Here is a 23,717-nt window from a genome sequence, read left to right as displayed (position 1 = left end):
AGATACAAAACAGAAAACTATTAACAAAATGGCTATAATAAGTCCTTCCTTATCAATATATATAATTACTTTAAATGTAAATGGATTAAACTTTACAATCAAAAGATAGAATAGCTAAGTGGATTTTAAAAATAAGATTCTCAGCTGGGCACAGTGTCTCACAACTGTAATCCCAGCACTTTGGAAGGCCGAGGAAGGTGGATCACATGAAGTCAGGAGTTCAAGACCTGCCTGGCCAACATGGTGAAACTTGTCGCTACTTAAAATACAAAAATTAGCCGGGCATGGTGGTGTGTGCCTGTAATCCCTGCTACCGGGAGGCAGAGGTTAAAGAGAGCCAAGATTGCGCCACCACACTCCAGTCTGGGTGACAGAGCGAGACTCCATCTCAAAAAAAAAAAAAAAGAAAAAAAAGATTCTCATTATATGTTGTCTATAAGACTTACATTAACTTAGTGACATACATTGGCTAAAAGTCTGAAAGTGAAAGGATATAAAAATATAATCCAGGAAAATGGTAATAAACTATAGGTAAAAAATGTCAAAAAACACAAAGAAGGACATTATATAATGATAGAAGAGTCAATTTAGGAAAATATAACAGTGTTAAATATATATTCACCTAACATCAGAGCACCGAAATATATAAAACAGACATTGCCAAAATTAAAGAAAAATAGAGAGCAAGTCAATATTATTAGGGGATTGTAATACTCTTCTTTCAATAATGGACAGAGTATCCAGACAGAAGATTGGTAAGGAAACAGAAGACTTGAATGGCATTATAGATGAAATGGACCTAACATATACAGAACATGCCAGCTAACAGCAGGAGATTATACATTATTCTGAAGCACACATGGAACATTTTCCAGGATAGATGACATATTACGTCTCAAAACAAGTCTTAACAAATTTAAGAAGATAGAATCACGCCAAATATATTTTCCAACTACAATGAAATTAAACTAGAAATTAATGGCTAAAGAGAAACTGGAAAACTTACACATGAGGAAATTAAACAACTCACTCTTAACCAATAGGTCAAAGAAGAAATCAAAAGGGAAATTAGAAAATGTCTTGAGACAAATGAAAATAAAATCACAGCATACCAAAACTTATGGGATACCATGAAAACAGTACTAAAAGTAAAGCTTGTATGAATATACACTTCCATTTAAAAGGAAGAAAGATCTCAAATAACCTAATTCTACGTTTTAAGAAACTGGAAAAAGGAAGACAAACTAAGCACAAAGTTAGCAGAAGGAAGAAAATAATTAGAGAAAAAAAAAAGAATAAAATTAAAAGAAAAAAATCATTGAAACTAAGAGTTACATATTTTAAAACATCTACAAAATTGGTAAAGCTTTAGCTACATTAATCAATAAAAAAGAGAAGGCTCAAATAGCTAAAATTTTTTAAAATGAAAGAAGTTATATTATTACTGGTTATATGGAAATAAAAAGGACTATAAGAATACTGGGAACATTTATATGAAAAGTTAGATAAACTAGATGAAATGAACAAATTCCTAGAAACATATAACCTCCAAAAACTGAATAATAAATAAAAAATTTATATAGACCTATAAACAATAAGTAGATTAAATTAGTAATCAAAAGCTTCCCCACAAAGGAAAGCCTAGGACCAGATTGCTTCACTGGTAAATTCTACCAAACACCTAAAGAATAATTAATGGCAATCTTTCTCAAACTCTTCCAAAATATTGAAGAGGAAGGAACAATTCAAAACTCATTTTATGAGGCCAGCATTACCCTGATGCTAAAGCTAGAAAAAAAATCACAGAAATACTACTACACACCAATATTGTCAATGAATATAGATGCAAAAATTCTCAACAAAATAATAGCAAATGAAATTTAACAGCACATTGAAAAGATCATATACCATGGCCAAGTGGAATTTATTTCTGAGATGCAAGAATGGTTCAACATACGAAATTTAATCAATTGGATAAATCACATTAAAAGAATGAAATATAAAAATAATACAATTATATCAATAGATGCAGAAAAAGCAGTTGACAGAATTGACACATTTATTTCATTTAAAAAAACATAAGAGTTGAACAATGAGAACATATGGACACAGAAAGGGGAACATCATATACCAGGGCCTATTGGAGGGTAGGGGGTGCTGGGGGAGGGATAGCATTAGAGAAATACCTAATGTAAATGACGAGTTGATGGGTGCAGCAAACCAACATGGCACACGTATACCTATGTAACAAACCTTCACGTTGTGCACATGTACCCTAGAACTTAAAGTATAATAATTAAATTAAAAAAAAACTCAACAAATTAGGAATAGAAGAAAATTACCTTACAATATAAAAATCAGATATGAAAAGTCGTAAGCTAAACACCATACTCAATGGTGAAAAACTGAAAGCTTTTCCTCTAAAATTAGGAACAAGGATGTTCACTCTCACCATTCTATTCAACATAGTACTAGAAGTAATAGCCAGAGTAGGTAGGCAAGAAAAAGAAAAGAAACCTAAATTGGAAAGGAAGAAGTAAAATTATATTTGTTCACAGATAATATGATCTTATAGGTAGAAAATTCTGAATATTGCACACACAAAAAATCTGGAACTTAATTTAAAAATTCAACAAAGTTATAGGATATAAAATCAATATACAAAAATTAGTTGTGTTTCTATACACGAACAGTAAAATATCTGAAAAGAAATTAAGAAAGCAATCCCATTTACAATACTATCAAAAAGAATAAAATATTGAGGAACAAACTTAACAGAAGAAAGATTTGTTCACTAAAAACTACCAAATATTGCTGAAAGGAATTAAAGACACAAATAAATGTAAATGTGCATGGATTGAAAGATAGTATTGTTAAAATGTCCATATTACTTAAAGTAAGTTACACATTCAATGTAACCACTATCAAAATCTCAATGGTATTTGTCATAGGAAAATTTAAAAAAAAATCATATGGAACCACAAAGGACCCCAAATAGCCAAAACAATCATGAGAAAGAAGAGTAAATCTGAAAACTTTATACCTCCTGATTTTAAAATATATTACAAAGCTACAGTAATCAAGACAGCATGGCACTAAGCTGGACATACAAATTAATGAAATAGAATAGAGAGCCCAGAAATAAACCCACACAGATAAAAATCAAATGATGTTTTACAGAGGTGCCAAGACTACACATGGGGAAAGAAGAGTCTCTTTTAACAAATAATGTTGGGAAACAGAATACCCATATGCAAAAGAATTAAATTATCTTATACCACCCACAAAAATCAACTCAAATTAAAGACCTGAAGATAAGACCTAAAACTGTAAAACTCCTGGATAAAAATATAAAGAAAAGGTTATACAACACTGGTCTTTACTGTGATTTCTTGGATATGACAACAAAAGCACAGGAAACAGAAACAAAAATAGACAAGTCGTACTACCTCAGACTAAAACACTTCTACAGAGCAAAAGAAACAATAAAGAGAGTGAAAAGGCAACCTACACAATGGGATAAAATATTTGCAAAGTATATACTTGATAAGAGCTTAATATCCAAAATAGATAAGGTTCTCCTACAACTCAATAGCCAAAAAACAAATAATCTGATTAAAAATGGGAAAGGATCTGAGTGATATTTTTCCAAAGAAGATACACAAATAGCCATTTGGTATATGAAAAGATGCTCAACCTCACTAATCATCTTGGAAACGTGAATTTAAATCACAACGAGGTATCACCTCACACCTGTTAGAATGGCCATTATCAAAAAAAAAAAAAAAAAAAGGAAAAAAGAAAGCAAAAAAAATGTTGTTGAGGATGTGGAGAAATTGAAAATCCTGTGCACTGTTTTGGGAAATGTATAATGGTACGGTTGCTATGGGAAACAGTATGCAGTTTCCTCAAAAAGTGAAAAATAGAGCTACCATATAATTTAACAATACCACTTTTGAGTGTTTATTCAAAAGAATTGAAATCAAGATCTGGAAAATAGATTTGTACTCTCATGTTCATTGAGCATTATTCACAATAGCCAAGAGGTAGAAGCAACCTAAATGTCCATTGATGAATGAATGGATAAACAAAATATACTATGTATATACAACAGAATATTATTCAACCATAAAAAAGAAGGAAACCCTATCATATGCTACAACAAGGGTGAATCCTAAAGACAATATGCTAAGTGGAATAGTCTATAGAAGGACAAATATGGTATTATGCTGCTTATAAGAAGTATCTGAACTAGTCAAACTCAAATAGAAAGTGGAACGGTGATTGTTAGGGGCTGGGGGAGGAGGAAATGGGGTTTTATTGTTCAATGGGTGTAGACTTTTAATCATGCATGGTGAAAAAGTGGCAGAGATCTGCTTTACAACCTGGTGCTTATAGTTAAAAGCACTATATTGGACACTTAAAAATTTAAGAGAGTAGATCTTATGTTTTTTGGTTTTTACTACAACTTAAAAAAAAAAAAACTAAAGAAAATACTTGCTATGGATAATAATTGTTTAATATTTTTTTAATTTGTGACTTGATTAGAGGAGATATTTCCATGCCTTTATATTCTTTGATGCACACTTTTATTATCTTCTGAAATTATCGGCTGGGCGTGGTGGCTCACGCCTGTAATCTCAGCACTTTGAGAGGCCAAGACAGGTAGATCACTTGAGATCAGCAGTTCGAGACCAGCCTGGCCAACATGGTGAAACCCTGTCTCTGCTACAAATACACAAATTAGCTGGATGTGGTGGTGCATGCCTGTAATCCCAGCTACTTGGGATGCTGAGGCAAGAGAATTTCCGGAACCTGGGATGTGGAGGTTGCAGTGAGCTGAGATTTTGCCACTGCACTCCAGCCTGGGCAACAGAGTAAGACTGTCTCAAAAAAAAAAAAAAAAAAAAAAAAAAAGCTTGTGAATTTATTATGACTTTTGGCTTATATTATTTTAAAATTAATATGACTTTAGAGTTTAGGATTCTCTTCATGTTTTACCACTAACTGGCTTTTGACTTAGGGAACTGCTCCCTCTTTTGTACTATCTAGCTATAAAGGGAGAACTCTTGAAAAAGCTTGAGAGAAATGCACAGCTGCCAGGAAGTGCAGATTTTATGAATTAATATCTTGCTAAAATAAACAGAAGCTGCTTCAGCTTCAGTGCTAAGACCACTAGGAAATTTCTTTGAAAAATGAGTTCGTACACTTATGACACTCAGCCACACTAAATGTTCCACTAAAGTGCTGACTATAGGAACACACTGCCATTTTGTTTTTAAAATCAAAATGCTTATTTATTGATTTTACACTGAGAAGTAGAACACAGACCAGAATACCTATATTGATGTGATCATTGAAAGATACTTTTGTCTTCTTCCATGTTTGATTTATTTCAATGAGGGTTAAATACTTGGTGCTGAGTTCAAAGGATGCAGTTGCAAATAAGAGAGCTCTCTCATTGCCCTACTAGCAACCACTTACTTTCTGTTTGGGGAAAAGGGTACAAACTAAGTTATAGTGTAATTCTTGTCTTAAATACAATTTTGTTAAGTGTTGTAATTGAGAAGCACAGATGCTAAATGAATGTTTAATGGAAAGATGACATGAGCTATCCTGGAAGGTGACCCAGTGTTCAGGGAATGCTTTCTTGAGGAGGTGATGATGTGCAAGTTGAACTCCAAAGGACAGGGAAGACACCAGAATTTCTGAGTAAAAGAGATCTGGATGGCAATCTGGTTGGAACTAAAGACTAGAAGCTTTATTTTGGAGCTGTGTTGCATAGTAAGCCCACTTCTTTTTAGATTATACTGTATGTTTATTTAGGGTGGCTTTGGGGGAGTTGCCTCTTGATGCAGCCTACAGAAGGGTGAGTAGGAATTAATTATGTGAAAGTATGAAGTGGAGAAAAGAACATCCTCCATGGCCACAAGGTAGGATTGAGCGCAAGTATTCGAGGCCTGTATGGTTGGAGGACAGAGCAAGAGTGTGAGGCACAGACAAGACTGGTAAAAAGCCACAGAGGCCAGATCATATGGGGCATGATTAAAGACCATCCAAACTACTTTAAAGATTATACTATCTATGAGGATAAAGAGTCCCAGAAAATGACATTTAACTGACAGGTATCAAGCATAAAGGACCTGATCATAACTGCATTTTAGGAATTACTCTGGGTGCTGTGTGAGACAGAATTAGAGCAAGGGTGTATGCGAGAGACCAGTTAGAAAGCTGTTTCACCAGTTCTACACAGAAATGATTCTGGGTTAGACATCACAGTGGTCATCATGGTGATTGAAAGAAATAGACAAATGTTAAAGATATTTACACAGACAAGTATACAAATACTGTAGAGCATGACTTAATATGCCAAGGGGATCTGAAAAGCTTACAGAAGTGACATTAGTTTAATCTTGAAGGATGAGAACAAATTTCTGGTAGAAGTATAGTTTAGCGCTTAGATTCAATTGCAAAAATATGCAAATTTTAAGTGATTATTACCTTTTTACTAGTGTTTCAGAATCTTTAAGAAATGTTACATCATTAGTGTTCTGATTTCTGTAATTGTGTTACTAAGTACATTAGAATATAATAAATTTTCATTTCCTGAATACCATTTTATAATTTAGACTTGTAATTAATTCAGATTAACCCCTTCCCCATCAACACTCACCCAAATCCTACTATGCTAGTTACAATTTGAGACATTTTAAAAGTTTTTTCTACTTTCTATTAAATCATCTGTTTTGGTTAAATCTTTGCATCGATTAAGCATGTTTTCTTCCACACTAAATTCCTGCTCATTTTTGTCTCACAGAAGTTATGACTAAATTAGTTTAAATATTTTGGAAATAATTTTAGAGTCTAAAATACTTTACGTATTCCTGGCTTTCTTATTTTGAAGGAAATGTGCTTGGATCTGGAGATCGTCTAGGCCAAAGGTTATTAGATATAGAAGAATGCTGATTTCTTCGCATTTATGAATCTCTAGTTTTTGCAATCATAGGAATAGACTGTACACAATTTTCAAAGCATTTTATGATTATTTGGTGTATTACTTGTGGCTGATAAAGATGTCTGTTACCAATCACCCTTTAGCAAGCACTTAGCCCTCCTTTTATTGTTAATATTTTCATTTCCCATATGCATAAGATGCCTGATGGAAATTTTATCTGGAAAAAGATTCTGTATCATGTTTTAGTGCAGTACAATATATTTATCCATTTTTGCTATTTTTTATTAAACAAATCCAGCTAGGATATTAGTCTTAAACCCTTGCTTTGAAACTAGTGATTGTTCTATGAAGTCAGTGCCAGGTCAAAGAGAGTTCAATAAGTTATATCTCATCTAGGCATTGCCCTGTGCACCATCTGCCCATGTTAAATCACAATGATAAGTAGGATGTGTACTTGTGCATAGCTAATTCTTGTTTGGCCAGAATTTCATGTCATCTCATGGTCATTACAATTGTCCAATTATAGTTGATCAAATTGGATTACCATTAATTAGTGAGTCTGTCTTATAGTACAGAGGGCTAGTTGAACATATTTATCTGTTTAAGTGGGCTGTCCTCAGAAAGCCAAATGTCATGTTTGAAAAGAAAAGTCTTGTTTGTGGGGAGGGAAAGATAGGAGTATGGAATTACTTTACATATACTAAACTGAAGGAGTGATTTCAATATAGTCTTTTAGTAAGCTTAATAAAAGTTTGCTTTAGCCTTAAAGATCTTTTAAGCAAAATAACATTAGTTATGCAATGGATGCTATTTATTTAACTACAAAGAAATGACATGCTAAGCTATTAAAATAGAAATTCTGTGGCCCTCGTGATGGGAAGAAATTGCTCATTCTGAACAACCCATTCATAACCAATTTAAGTCCCTGTAAAGATTTGCAATATTTTGAGTAGTGTCAAGCCAGAAAATTGTTTCTGCCTTGCTGCAAGCTGCACACACCATTACAAAATTGTGATGGATGCACACTGACTTATGTCTATGTAGATTGATTCTTATACTTGAGAGGCAAATGGGTGAGAACCGGACATGTGTTCCCTGAAGATGCCAATGGGCCTTTGTGCAATGATATCTGCCTAAAAAACTAGAGAAGCATCTATGGTTGGATAAGATTGGAGATAGCCAAACTTATCACTTTCTGACATTCTCATTTGAGAGTGATGGCGTTGGCATATCACATCAAATCCTACTGTACAGCTATGCATCATGGTTATACCAGAAAAGCCTAAAGTTCTCTAGGGTTTTATTTGACCCAACAGTTCTTTCAGGTATAATCTATTAATCCAGAATAAAAAGGGGGGAGGGAGGGAAAGAGAGAGAGAGAGAGAGAAATAATTTTCTCCCTTGTCCTCACTGTCTTCAGGTATTGATTTTAACTTCTTGATTTTCTTTAATAAGGCAAAAACTATTAATGCCTTTGTTATTTCTGCCCAACAGTTCAAGTTTCATATATTTTTGACAAATTTCCTTAACAAGAATACCTCAACACCAGAACTAAAGTTAACTTTAAAGGAATAGTTTATGTTTCTAGAACATTGCTGAATTAAATATTATTATTTTAATAATGTGTATCAACTCCTTCATTTCTCTTTTTCCTTCCGTTTATACTTCCACCCAACCATCCATTCATCCATCAAACATATGTATGTATTTATTGCCTGTTATGTGGTGGACAGTATGAAAGGTGCTTAGAGAAAAATGGCCAATAACATAGACCAGAACCTGCCCTCTAAACTTACATATCCGGCCATTGTTATTGAACAAACATGTTTTGAATACCTTCTGTGTTGGGCACAATGCTAATATCAGCCCCTTGTGCAGAATTTGGAAAGGTACCCTTATATGGAGATACATGGAAAAAGAAGATCCTACTCCTTACTTTCAAGATTTTTAAGTTTAACAGTGACTTATCCAGGGAGTCTTAGTGTTCAAATGTAGAACTTGCTATGATCTCAGCCCTTGCAATAAGCACCTTGCCAGCTCAGGCAAAAATCAGGCCTATACTGCCCCAGCACCTGGTCAATCCACTGAGAAGTTTGATTTGATGGCCTCTGATGGTCTACAGATAAAGTAATTATTTCGTAGGATTCTATAATCTTTGTTAGGTCCTGCATGGATGGTAACTGGCTTCACAATCAAACCAAAATTATTTCCTCAGTAATGTGTGATAAGGATAGACATTTTGGAAATGGATGTGGAAAGTTTCAAACAGAATAAAAATTATTAGTGTTGTGGCAATTAGTCTTTCACTTCACTGAAAATACTATGTATGGATTCAGCAAGCATGCTAAAATTTACACAAAAATCCTCTTTGGAAGGCAATTGCTTTAAGTTGGAAAAAATTAGCTCATTTTTCAGTGAAAGAATTTGAAAATTCTGTCTTTGGAAGCCAAAATACTGTATGGCAGAGTTGGATGCATCTTTCACTTTAAAACGCAGACTCTCTCTGTGGTGAATGTATTTGTTGTGGTAAAGTATTTGAAAGGAAACCCTCAGAATAATTTGGGGTAAGGAAAAATACTGTTTTAAAATAAGCCCAACCCATCAGTTTTAAACCTTGAAAATTGCCTTGCTTTGAATAAGAAATAATTAATAATTGTGTATAGCATAAAAAATATATGTTTGGATTAAAATGCATAATCGTGATTTAAACTTCCAAATTTTAAGGGACTCTAGTATAATGGTGTGACCTCGATGATTTTTCCAAATGAATTTATGTTCTTCAGAGTTAATGTTGATGATCTTATATAGTTACTTCATGATTGGGTCTGTGTGTTGGCAAATCTCTCTCTAGATAAGTGATTCCTGTAAATGTTGAAAATTCCTTTACAGGTTAACTTTCCCATCATTTTTTATTGCTTATGCTATAAAGTTTAAGCCTAGATGCATCCTTTCTGGAAAGAAGGGTCCTGCTAATCTCATAAGAATCTCATAATAAGTTCTCTTTCCTAAGGTTTGTATTTTGTGTGGGGATCGGCAAGGAAAGGGAAAAGCCAGAATGCCAAACAGCAAAGAGTTATTCTTTACTGTAGGGCTCCATCCAAAAAGGGTTTGTAACACAGTGTACAGTCTTGTAGCCCAGCTGTGTGGAGCATTGATTGCTTCTGCCTAGAGCAGGGATACTGTCAAGTTGCTCTGTGAGTTGAGTCATCTATTGACAAAGAGCTACCAGCCCGCAGATAATGCTGTGCGGAGCTGCTCTCGCTGCTACCACTGCTCCCACGATGCACTGCTTATAGCAGCTGTCAAAGATACTGAGGGATCCTCGGTGGAAAAAAGACTTTTACAACTGCCTGGAAGAAAGGGGTGTGAGGGAGGAGACATTTCTGTGCACAGCAGACCAAAGGAAAGAGTAGGCATCAGTGCAGTATGAATGCATACCTCACCAAGCAACACAGCTGCAGCCGGGGGTCCGATGGGATGGATGCCGGCAGGAGCGCGCCCACCCTGATCAGGGATGCCCACTGCGCTTGTGGCTGGCAGAGGAACTCTCAGGGGCTCGGGTACAGTTCTCAGACCATGCCCTCCTCAGGACCAGGGGGCCCAGCTTCAAACAGGACCGGGGGGTCCAGCTTCAACAGGACCTTGTGGGACAGTGTGCGGAAAAGCCCCCACAAGACGAGCACCAAGGGCAAAGGGACTTGTGGGGAGCATTGTACCTGCCCACATGGTTGGTTCAGCCCAGCACAGGTGAGCCTTTTCCTTATGACTTTCCCTTGAGTATCTGAAGAAAGTGAGAGCAAGTTGTTTAAGGTTAGAAAGCCTTGGAAACTTTGCAGAGTACCATGGGTATGCCTGTATGTAAAATATTAGGCCAAGAAAAACCTGTCATTTTCACACGTTTGTGGGCTCATACCTCTGGTGGCCTGTGAAAGTCTAGGGATGCTGTGCTCAGTTTATTTCACTGACTTTTCACCAAGTTCAACTTCTCTAGTCCTCAGGTTATATTATTTTTTATCATAGTCTTTTAGCAGCCCTTTTACTTCTAATCATTTTTAACTTTTCTTCTGTCCTGCCTATTTATTATTATTATTATTTTAAAGAGCAGAGAAAAAATAAATTTTAACTAAACTTTCCATCTCTTTAAAGGCAAAACAACATTTGTTTCTTTAGCTGTAGAAAACAGTGATTTGAAGTATGCTATTCTAATTTTACTCTTATAATACTGTATGCCTTCTCAGTTATGGAGAAGAACAATTATTTACACTAAATAATTAATTTTACAAAGAAAAGGAATAATTAAGAGCAAAATAGAGGATGATTAAACTTAGAATAAAAGAATTAAGCACTTAATTTATTCATGGAGAAGCAATAAGTTTATATTAACATCTATAGCTCTCTTTCTTCTATAATGCATTTCTAAAGCAGATGTGCAGATACCTTTAATTTGATTCCTAGGTTATTCTAGCCCCCAGACTACTATCATTTTATCAGAAATAAAATTGGCTCATTTTTTTTCTCTCTTCATTTAAAGGAGAGAAAATAACTTCCTGCAAATGCTGTAAAATGTAAATAAAATGTACCTCTAGTCACTGTCATAAATACAGAACAATGACTGTTCTTTAATATGTATTGAAAAGAAGAAAAGCTGTATTTGCAGAAAAATTGAATCTCAATTTCATTATGATTTTAGCATAGTGGAGAAGTAGATATTGATCATGAATAAAATGTTATGGTGACAGGTGCAGAGAATATTTTAATTTTAATAATAGTTTTTAAAAAGTACTTCCAAGAATGTCATTTATCACTGGTCTTTATAATATAGTTACATATGCATAGCCATATATATGGCTTTTGATTGATTTTCATGGAATTATAAGCTTTGCTTAGAGAGATAGAGCATCTCAGCCTCTTGATTAAAATCAAAAATATATTATCATTTTATTATTAAACTGGTTTGGCTTAAAATGGAGCTTGACATGTAGAAATGCAATTATTATTTAAAGTTAACATGAATTCCAAACTGAATAAAAAGTCTTAACAATTGTGAACACTCTATATACTCTTTAACAAATACATTCATTTAAATGTCTTTAGCTTATATCTCTGTATTGATTACATTAAATTCTCAAGGCTTGCATAGGCTAGGAAGACAAGCCTACTTAATAGCATCTAGCTTATGGTTGTTGCACAGAGCAGAGAAAGCAAACTTGCTTTATTGTTGCAATTATTTTAATCCAAGATGTAATATACCTTTTATTTCATAAATGGTAATTTCCCAAACCCAAATGTCTAATACTAGGTTATAATAAGTAAACTCTAAAAATGTTCGTATATTTTTCATCAACTGAGGGAAACTTTTTAGCTCCTTAGTTTTTAACAATGCCTCCTACTTGCCTGAAACTTACAGCCATTTAATGCTTTCAAGAATTGAAATAGACTGTATACTGATTAGAGATCCAGTGACATATAAGAAGGCAACAAATTGAGGTAGCCACCATCTCTCCTTATTCTTTTGCATAAGCATTTCTATACATTTTCCCTCCAATTCACATGTACTATATTATTGGCTGGGACTAATAGTGATCCACAAATACTGGAGCTATGAAACCATGTCTTTTAAGATTTTCAATGTTTTAACACTCTTCACTTACTAGACCCTTCCACCCTTTACCATTTCAGTCCTATAAAAGTGCTATGCAAAATTGATTAATCCGTCTTCACCAATGCTTGAGAACTTTCAAATACATTACGTTAAATAATTTCAATTGTCTCTACACATATATACACACAGACTTTAATATATGTATTCAAATGTCTCACTATACCTAACTACTTATTTATATTAACATATTTTATGTATATATAAGTATATATATGCATATATATGCACACATATAAAAATTAGAGTTCTATATTATTCCAATTTTTCTGTCCTAGAGTATATCAGCTTGTTCTTCCAAAGAATGCTGCATTCTATCCATATAAATTATTTTTTCATGTAAATTTTATTTCCTTTACTTCTAGTAGGTCCTCAAAACTACTGATATATGTATATTTATAGATCTGTTTCCATTTATATATTCATCCATAGCATATATCTAATATCTAAATTATATAGAGATGTGTAAGTACTATACACTTGGGTATATTATCACAAAAATAAGAGCATGCGTGTACCTATATGTGTTCATGTGTCCACTAAAACTAAGGCTGTTTTGAGAATTTCATGATACTACTTTTTACCCCTTAAATTAACTGGGAATATCCTGTGAAATATTGTAAAACCTAAAACTGGAGGCTAATGATACTAAACATTAGAATCCTTGATAAAGCATAAAGAAGAATAGTGCATGTTTTAAAATAGTTCAGGGAGTCACATGTGGTACAGAACGTGCCTGAGGGTTGTTAAGCATCTGGGAGCTTGGATCTTGCCCTCAGAGATATTTGCAGTATTACGTGGAAATCAGCAGTGTGATTTCCAGCTGCTATAACAGAGGGCCATAGTAATGACTTGAGCTCCTCCTAAGGCTCTTTTCCAAACTCCTGTTATTTGGGGTACTGTGTACTAACAGGACTCTGTCATTACGTTGTTCCTCAGCAGGTCTGAAAATCAGCTTCTGTCCTTCTCAAATAAGTTTTCATTCCATTTGGATCTGTGGAATTAATATAACCATAATCATAGGTAAGGAAATGCAAAATTATAGTGCCCAAAAGTAAGTTCCAAAATGTACATGTAGGATGTTAGTGTCAGCCTTGGGAAGAAACATGTCCATCATTGTTTATGAGGCATTTCTTCCCAATGCAGACTAATCTGGGGAAGCAGCACAGAACAGTGGAAACTCAGAGACGAAAGTTTTGTGCATTTGTCTTTCTTCCTTTCCTTTCGTATCCTATCTCTCCTTTCTTTCTTTCTTTCTTTCTTTCTTTCTTTCTTTCTTTCTTTCTTTCTTTCTTTTCTTTCTTTCTTTCTTTCTTTCTTCTTTCTCTTTCTTTCTTTCTTTCTCTTTTTCTCTTTCTCTCTTTCTCTTTTTCTCTTTCTCTCTTTCTTTCTCTTTCCTTTCTTTTCTTTTTCCTTCCTTCCTTCCTTCCTTCCTTCCTTCCTTTCTTCCTCTCTCTCCCCTTCCTTCTTTCCTTCCTTCCTTCCTTCCTTCCTTCCTTCCTTCCTTCCTTCCTTCCTTCCTTCCTTCCTTCCTTGCTTTCTCTCTCTCTTTCTTTCTTTGACTATCATGTACTGAGTGCCTACTATGTACTATTCTGTCAGGCCTTGAGTGTATAATATTATAGTAAACAGGCTGGGTGCGGTGACTCACGCCTGTAATCCCAGCACTTGGGAGGCAGAGGCAGATGGATCACTAGAGGCCAGGAGTTCAAGACCAGCCTGGCCAACATAGTGAAACCCTGTCCCTACTAAAAATACAAAAATTAGCCAGCGTGGTGGTACATACCATAGTCCCAGCTACTCAGGAGGCTGAGGCATGAGAATTGCTTGAACTCAGGAGGTAGAGGTTGCAGTGAGTCAAGATGGTGCCACTGCACTCCAGTCTGAGCTACAGAGTGAGACTTGGTTTCAAACAAACAAACAAAAAAAATAGAAAAAGAAAAAAAAAAAAAAGAAAAAAATTGGCCGGGTGCAGTGACTCATGCCTGTAGTCCCAGCACTTTGGGAGCCGAGGCGGGTGGATCAGGAGGTCAAGACATCGAGACCATCCTGGCCAACATGGTGAAACCCCGTCTCTACTAAAAATACAAAAAAATTAGCCGGGCGTGGTGGCGGGCACCTGTAGTCCCAGCTACTGGGGAGGCTGAGGCAGGAGAATCGCTTGAACCCAGGAGGTGGAGGTTAAAGTGAGCTGAGATCGCGCCATTGCACTTCAGCCTGGTGACAGAGCAAGACTCCATCTCGAAAATAATAATACTAATAATAATAATAAAAAAATAAAATTGTAAATAAAGTAGATATCTCTCCTACTACTGTGGAGCTTACAGTCCATAATGGCCTATAAAATTTAGCAAATTATATACCATGTATACCATGATATACAAATAATTATATCATCGTAAGTCATAACTTAGAAGCGAAGCAAAATTTCAGAGAGTGCTGCAGATACCACAATGAATGCATATTCAGGATACAGAGGAACCACAGAGAAGTAAAAAAAATTGAGATACTTGAAAAAAAATACTGCATCTCTTTAAACTTTAAAGATTTTCTGGATTTTTTGTTTTGTTTTGTTTGTTTGTTTGTTTGTTTGTTTTTGAGATGCAGTCTTGCACTGGTCCTGGAGTGCCGTGGTGCCACCTCATTTCACTTCAACCTCTGCCTTCCACGTTCAAGGAATTCTTCTGCCTCAGTCTCCTGAGTGGCTGGGACTGCAGGCACGCACCACCATTCGTGGCTACTTTCTTTTTTTTTTTTTTTTTGTATTTTTATTAGAGATGGGATTTCACCATATTGGCCAGTCTGGTCTTGAACTCCTGACCCGTGATCTGCCCGCCTCAGCCTCCCAAAGTGTTGGGATTACAAGCATGAGCCACCGCACCCGGCCAAGATTTTCTGTTTTATAAAATGAGGATATAAATAACAACTACCTCAGAGAGTTGTGGTGGTGAATGATTAACAAAATGTTAGCATAGTGCTTTCATATGGTAGAGGCTCAATTAATATTTAAGGAATAAATGAATGAGTAAACATTGGCTATTACTAACCTATTAATACATTATTTTGATTGGGAAGAGAAGAGAAATGAATCAGTGAGGGCTTCATAGAGGTAGTGATACTTTGACGGAATTAAATTGAATTAAAAATGTTGTATGTGTTTGTTAAGCAGATAAAAAGATAAATTTTTGAGCAGAAATGAAAAATACAGAAAAGCATGTAACACCTTGGTGCCTGTGCACACCGTTCTATTTGCCCGGAACATTGAGCCCTGGAGAGTAGGTTCATTAAAAGAGATGCCTGGAGAGGAGGGTGGGGCCTGGTCAGAGAGAGCCGGGTGGGCCTTAATGAGGACTTCATAAAGTCTGAGTGCCTGCTCTGCCACTCTCTATGTGTTATGCCTCATCATCAGTTAACCCTTTGAGCCTCAGTTTCTCTGTTTGTAAGACAGCTGGTTTTCTAGATGAACACCCAAATCTCATCCAGTACTAATAGTATGTGACTGTGTCAACTGATACTTATTAATTATTGGGAAGCACTTTGGAAATGATTTATGCTTAAAAGCCAGACAATCTCAAATCTGAATTTGCTAGCTCTGTGTGACTTTATTTGCTTAACCTCTCTAAGCCTCATTTTTTCCTCTGTAAAACTTGGGATAATAAATTCATGTTGCAGAGAAATGTTATAAGAATTGAAAATACTGTATATAAAAACCCCAGTATGGCACTTAAAACACAATTACTCAGTAAATGGTATTTATTATTATTAATGATATCTAAAGTATGTTTTTTAACCTGAAGAACTTACTGTCCAGCAAATTCATCATTCGTATTGTGCTCTTTCATTAGAATTTATGGATTTTCCACTGAATGTTTTGATATCTTCCTTATAATGATGAAGGCTAGGCTAGGCAACTGTCCAGAAACTTTTGGCATAGTACCACATGATGCTGATACTGAGGTGACATTATGTCCTTCAAGGTTCTCAGCAATTTACAACTATGCATGCTAGAAAAAAAAATCACGTAAAATAGAATTGTGTTGATGAGGTGGCATTCCCATAAGCTTGTATTTAGAGGTAAGGAAATGCTGAAAGATTTCCTCAGCAAAATTCTGCAAGAAGAACTGTATTCGAAATATTTAGCCAAGCTCTGTAAATCTCCCCTCACAGTTCCTTTGCAGCAACTCCAGAACTAGCAGTTTGGAGCAACTTGAGTGCAGAGGACTTTTTAGTCTAAGAAGTAGGGTTGCCCTAGGATGAAATCTTAGGCTCAGTTTATGCTCAGCCAGAAAGATCTGACAGCTTGTTTTAACTCAGCACCTGCTTCAACTTACTCCTCTTAGAAAGACAGCCCCTTACCAAGGAAGAATAAGACTTTCTTGTCTCTGGGAAATAGCAGCTGCCCCCCAGGTAAGGGAAACAGAAGAGAGCAAGTGATAACACAGAAGGAATTAAAATTGTAAGCATTCCTGTGGCGGATGTGAAGCCATTTGGTCAACACTCCTGGCACCCATATTGCTGGATGCTGACATAAGCAGAGCATTCTCTCTAGGGCAGGGCAAGGAGAGGCCAAGCACACAGAATGGGAAATAAAAGAACAAAAATGACAATATTTATTGCATACTCACCATGCTCACAATGTGTGAGACACTGTGCTGGGAAATGACATTAGTCATTTACTTTAATTTTCCCAATAACACTAAGAGTGATGTTATCTCCATTTCGAAGATGTAAATGGAACCTAAGAGTAATGCTTATGATCACACAACTGATAAGGGCAGAATGCATTTCACATGCAGGTGTGTATGAGTTCCTTATTCTCTCCACCTCATCTTGCAAAAATAAGACCTTTTGAAGTACCCTGGGAGGTAAAATACCCTATGGAGACCTCTATAAATCTCTAATTTAACAGAAATTTCCTTAAGGCATTGGGATGTTCTACATGGTTGGGAGTACTGGCGTTCCCCTGCAGAATCCTGGATTCCCCTAGCCTACTCTATTTTCTGGTCTCAGGAACCCTGAGTGAGTTGGGTCCCTGAAGATCCCTTCCCTCCTTTATTATGGTTAAGAACTATGTAGATCTGAAGCAGCTGGAGTTGATTCCCACAGCACTTAACACCAGAATAAGATGCTTGCTATGTAACTTGTAAATTGAATTCAAGTTTGCAACATTTGTGGTATTTGGGAACCACCTATTGTAAATTTAATATAAATACAAAATAAAAGTGCAGAGAGACACTGTCTATAGTACAACAGCATCATCTCACATTGCTGAGTGTGAATCTCATACAAACGTTCTATCTCCCTATGTATCCATCATGCCAAGAATCAAATCTGATACCACTTTCTTCATTGTCCATCCTCTTTTTCTGATATTATTTGATCTGTTACAAGTGTAGCCTCACCTGGTTTTATTCTCCTTCATTCTCTACTTTGTTCCATTCTTTTTGTTTCCTAAAGGCATCTAGATGTTTTGTAGTTATGTCAGAACTGTATGGAATCTTCGTAGTCACCTAGTACATTTTCCAAAGGAGAAACTGTACCCTAGAAAAGTTAAGAGAATTGCTCAAGGTCATTTCTGTCTGTGACAGAATTGGTCCATGTCCTTAAACTCGGAATTGAGTTTTCCTTTTACTGTTATAAGTTGCCCTCCCTCTCCTAGCCCTTCTGTGCTCATATGTAGAGTCATTATTGTCAGATAATTATGAGGCATGCAATTTATTGATAATCAAGTGTTGGACATTATACAAAAAGTTACATAAACCTATTTTTTTACTCAGAATTTAGACCAGTGATTCTCAAGGACAGACGGAGAGAGGAGAGCCCCTAGAAATTATTTTTTAATATTTTTCTTCCAACTTTGATTTTAGGCTCAGGTGGGTATACGTGCAGGTTTGTTACATGAGTAAATTGTATGTTCCTGGGGTTTGGTGTACAAATTACTTCATTTCCCTGGTAGTAATATAATATTCAATAGGTAGTTTTTCATTCCTCACCTTCTTCCCACCATCCACCTTCAAGTAAGCCCTGGTGCCTATTGTTCCCCTTTGTGTTCATGAGTACTCAATATTTAGCTCCCATTTATAAGTGACGACATGCAATATTTGATTTTCTGTTCCTGTGTTAATTTGCTTAGGATAATGACCTCCAGCTGCATCTACGTTGCTGCAAAGGACATAATTTCATTCTGTTTTATGGCTGCATAGTATTCCATGTTATCAATGTACACATTTTCTTTATCCATTCTACCATTGGTGGACACCTAGGTTGATTCCATGTCTTTGCTATTGTGAAAAGTGCTGCAAAGAACATACACGTGCATGTGTCGTTATAGTAGAATAATTTATATTCCTTCAGATATATACTCAGTAATGGGTTTGTTGGGTTGAATAGTAGTTCTTTTTTAAGTTCTTTGAGAAATTTCCAATCTGTTTTCCAAAGTGGCTGAACTAATTTGCACTCCCACTGAAGTGTATAAACATTCCCTTTTCTCAACAAGCTCACCAACATCTGTTATTTTTTGACTTTTTTTTTTTTTTTTTTTTTTTTTGAGACGGAGTCTCGCTCTTTCTGGAGCGAGAGTGCAGTGGCGCTATTCTCGGCTCACTGCAAGCTCCGCCTCCTGGGTTCACGCCATTCTCCTGCCTCAGCCTCCCGAGTAGCTGGGACTACAGGCACCCGCCTCCGCGCCCGGCTAATTTTTTGTATTTTCAGTAGAGACGGGGTTTCACCGTGTTAGCCAGGATGGTCTCGATCTCCTGACCTCATGATCCACCCACCTTGGCCTCCCTTTTTCACTCTTTAATAGTCATTCTGACTGGTGAGAAAGCACTTTGGAAGAGCAGAGAGGTACTTAAGTGTTGTTAAAGATTGGAAGTGATACTGGGATTTAGGGGAAGAGGGCCAGGGATGCTAGACACCCTGTGCATAGTGGTCCTGCCTCACAAATAATTGCCCCATGTACTGCGCAATTTTTAACATTCCACTAGGCAGTCATGAAGATTAACGAAATCTAAGCGTAAAATCAAACTCAATTTTACAAACAAGTTTTTTGCAAGGATTCAATAATTATTACATTTTCTGAGACTATAACTCCGTGAAAATCAAGGGACCATTATACTTTGTTCTGTTAGCAATTTTGTCAGTTGTTCCCCATTTTGGAAGACCACATCCTTAAAACATAATGCTGATTTTGGTATTGACACACCTCTTCTGCATCAATTTATGTGTATAGATTTCATCTGCAAATATGCAAGTAAAGAGATTTGAGACTCCTTTTAATAGATTTGGAACCAAATATTTTAATTTTTTGGTTCAAGTTTTATTTTATTTTTAATTGACAAATAATAATTGTATATATTTATGGGGTCCTATGTGATGTTTCAATACATGTATACATTGTGAAATAATTAAATCAGAGTAATTAACATGTCAGTCATCTCCAGCACTTATTATTTCTTTGTGGTCATGTGAGAAAAACATTTGAAATCTATTATTTTAACTATTTTAAAATATACAAAACATTATCATTAACCTTAGTCCCTAGTGGACAGAAAAGGAGTGATGTTGGTCAAAAGATCTAGAATCAAATATTTTAACTTGATAGAAACATAAAATACAGGGATCTCACCAAATTTCATTAATAAAGTTGTTTTTAAAATATTTTATTTGATTGCCATACCATACATTAATCTTTAAAGCACTTTAAAGCATAATAAGAAATCTATTTGTGCAAATTACCTGACATCATCAAGTCAGATAATAAACCTCTAGAGTTTTCTGTTTTTTCAGTATTACTCTGATATTGTGTCAAATCTCAAACTCAACTTGTATCAAAACTCCACTTTCCTATAAGCCCTTAGGTTTCAGAGTTTATATCTATCATTCCTCATTATCTATCAAAGGATAGAATTTTAGAGTGCTAGAAATCAAATATATGCCTTCACATGAGAAGGAATTCCAAACAGGAATAGGTAGGTAGGTAGATAAATAGATATATAGATAGACGGATAACTAGCTAGATGACTGTCTTACTGGCATGCCCTATTTTGACATTAAACATATCAGTAAAACGCAGTTTATCTGCAAGAATATGATACATTTTTAACTTACTCCTACCATCTGCAATTTTCCTTGTTAAATTACCTGTACTTCAACTACTAAAGTTATTTCTTCTGACGTTTTATCAAATACAAATGGTCTGCTATTACTTTTTCTAACACTAATTTTTAACCTAGAATTTATTATATATCTGCTGTTTTATTTTCCTGTGCCCTTTGTAAAATATGGTATCTGGTCTTTTTATTCCATTTAAATCCAAATTTATTCTTTATAAATATATGCAAGCATTTCACTACATCATTACATTGTCTGGCATAGTAGGACTCACAGATTGCCATATTTTCATTTTTGTAGCATCATTATTAAATTATATTTTTGTGCCAAGATTTATCTGCATTATGGCTGTGGAGAAGAGGAACTATGTGTTCAATGCCTATATGTCTTGCAGGATAACCTGCAATATGTTTTCAACACATTATTTTAATATAAACTACTTTATTTTTATTTCTTCTGTTACTTTGGTAAAGGCACTACATTTTAAAAAATATGTGTAGTCAGTTGTATCATCTATGAATTTTATTTCAGATGAAAAAAGGAGGACATTACAAAACATCGTCAAATGGAAAGGTTGAATCTGATGGAATTGAGCCATTAGTTGAGATATTCAATATTGTTTTGTGTACCATTATATCTGTGTGTTTAGCTTGCCTTCCAACTAGTCCAGGAGTCACCAAACTACAGCTACAGGCCAAATCCAGCCTGATACTTCGTTTTGTGTAGCTCCAGAGCTAAGAATTATTTTTAATATTGAAGAAAATCAAAAGAATAATATTTCAGACATGAAAATCATGAGTAATTCCAATTATGCTATCTATAAATAAATTTTATTAGAACACAGCTGTGCTTATTTCTTTACATATTGTCTGTAGCTGTTTTTGTGCTGCAATGGCAGAGCTGAATAGTTGTGATAGAAACTGTAAGGCTAGAACGTCAGAAAAATATTTATTATCCAACCTGTTAAAGAAACAAGTTTGCTGACCTCTGCACTAGGTTATCGGCTTTCTATTTCCCACTTGATGGAATGTCCCTGTCTGCCCAACAAAGCCTATCCATTTTTTAAAAAAAATCTGGATTAAGCACATCTTCCTCTTTAATCCTTTCATTTGAGCTCTCAAAATTGCTATTTAACATGGGATCCTGCAAAATTAGAGTATTGCCTTACATCGTGGTTAGTTTCCTTCTCAGTCTCCCTGATTAGAGAGTGTGAGATTCCTCATATCCCCAGAATAGAGCCTAACTCACAGTAGCCTAGCTGTTCAATCTTGTGGCCTCTTTGTGACAATTCATATAGCATCATTATTAAATTATGATTTGGGGCCAAGACTTACCTGCATTTATAGCTGTAGAGAAGAGGAACTATGTGTTCAATGCCTGTATGTCTTGCAGGATAACCTGCACAATTCATCACTTTTTACCATAGTTATAGATAAGTATTGACACTCTTCAATATGTTTCTGCTCCATTAACCTGGATTTGCTTAGAGCACGACCTGTCTTATTTACCCGTTTCCCTAGTGCTTAGCACATAACAGTAAGTGAATAAAATGTTCTTGATTTCTGAATGAATATTAATACAGGGCCTTGTATATAAAGGCACTCAATCAGTTTGAATTTATTATTATTACTAATTATGCAGGTGTCTTAAGATCAAGAATGACACCTTCTATTCCCACAGTAGCTCAACTTAATAACAAGCATAGTGTTTTAAGTTTACACAGATTTACTGTTTTGTTTCCTTTGTTTATTTGTTTTGTTTTTAGTTTAACTCAGATTCTTATTCAATTCTGTGGTGCTATTAAAATATTGGAATCACTGGTTAGAAATTAGATTCCATATTCAAGTAGGTCATACTATTTCAGTGATGAAAGGTAGAGTACTATAGTTTGAGAGGAAATCGGACAAAAATTTTGATCTTACACAGTATCATAGTTTAACTGAAGAGTCACTTGTTCTCTGTAAGGTTGAAATAATGTCACGAAATACATTTTATAATTAGTTTCTGTATACTCTGTTGTAGACTACATGACCTTTTTCTTCATCATTTTCATCATTAAATATAAGTGCTTGGAGTACAGTAGTTAGCACCGCTGCATAAAAAATCTATGATTGAACACATTTGCATTTTATTCTGACAGGCTGCACTATTCAGTTAGCAGTCAATGTTGACTGTTAGAGTTATGGTTATTATAGTTAGTTATCCATGACGTTCATTGTCCAAAGCTCAGTTTATATACTAGTTCTAAAGTTGATTATGTTTACACACTGATTTTTCATTTCTCTACTCTATTTTACTCAATCTCTATAATACTTGTTATCATACTTAATTACAATTTTTAAAATTATGTTTCCAATTTCAAGTATTGTTTTGTTTTATTTTATTTTTTGAGACAGAGTCTCACTCTGTCACCCAGGCTGGAGTGCAGTGGTGCAATCTCAGCTCTGCCCTCCCAGGTTCAAGCATTTCTCCTGCCTCAGCCTTGTGAGTACCTGGAACTACAGGCACATGCCACCATGGCAGGCTAGTGTGTGTGTGTGTGTGCGTGTGTGTGTATTTTTTTTGTTTGTTTTTGGAGTAGAGACAGGTTTTGACCATGTTGGCCAAGCCGGTTTAGAACTCCCGACCTCAAGTGATCCACCTTCCTTGGTGTCCCAAAGTGCTGGGATTTCAAGCATGATCCACCATGCCTGGCCCAAGTTTTATTTTTTAATAAAATAAAAACTAGTAGTTATTCATAAATCCTTTTAGTTTAAAACTGAGTACTTTAGCTACTTAAAAAACAATTTGTATTATTTAGTTTTGGATTAAAATATAATACAAGCTTATGGTAAAAAAATAGTATGAATTAAATATTTTTAAAAAATTAAAACTCACCTGTAATTCCACCTAGAATTAACTACAGTTAATGTAGTAACACCTTTTTAGTCCTTTTATCTGTCTCTGTATATGTATCTTCAGTGAAAGATACATACTTTTATTGACACGTGC

At 35.2% G+C, this 23,717-nt stretch overlaps 1 protein-coding gene across 16 annotated transcripts in view; it reads left to right on the top strand.

Moving 5' to 3' along the window:
* Positions 1-23,717, top strand: part of DLG2 (discs large MAGUK scaffold protein 2) — a 2,210,459-nt gene that overhangs the window by 1,320,913 nt on the left and 865,829 nt on the right. For 3 of the 16 annotated variants that reach the window (XM_032761686.2, XM_032167969.2, XM_058424508.1), the window contains exon 1: positions 10,190-10,702. The exons of the other annotated variants lie outside the window; for them this stretch is intronic. In XM_032761686.2, coding sequence (XP_032617577.1) covers positions 10,382-10,702 — 321 coding nt within the window. In that variant the 5' untranslated portion in view covers positions 10,190-10,381. Of the gene's footprint in view, positions 1-10,189; positions 10,703-23,717 lie in introns of those variants that run through there. 16 annotated transcript variants of the gene reach the window in all.

This window comes from Hylobates moloch, unplaced genomic scaffold (assembly GCF_009828535.3).
Source record: "Hylobates moloch isolate HMO894 unplaced genomic scaffold, HMol_V3 SCAFFOLD_11, whole genome shotgun sequence".
In the NCBI taxonomy this organism is placed as follows: Eukaryota; Metazoa; Chordata; class Mammalia; order Primates; family Hylobatidae; genus Hylobates; species Hylobates moloch.
The sequence above is the reverse complement of the archived record's forward strand: the minus strand, read 5'-3'. Positions and strand labels throughout refer to the sequence as shown.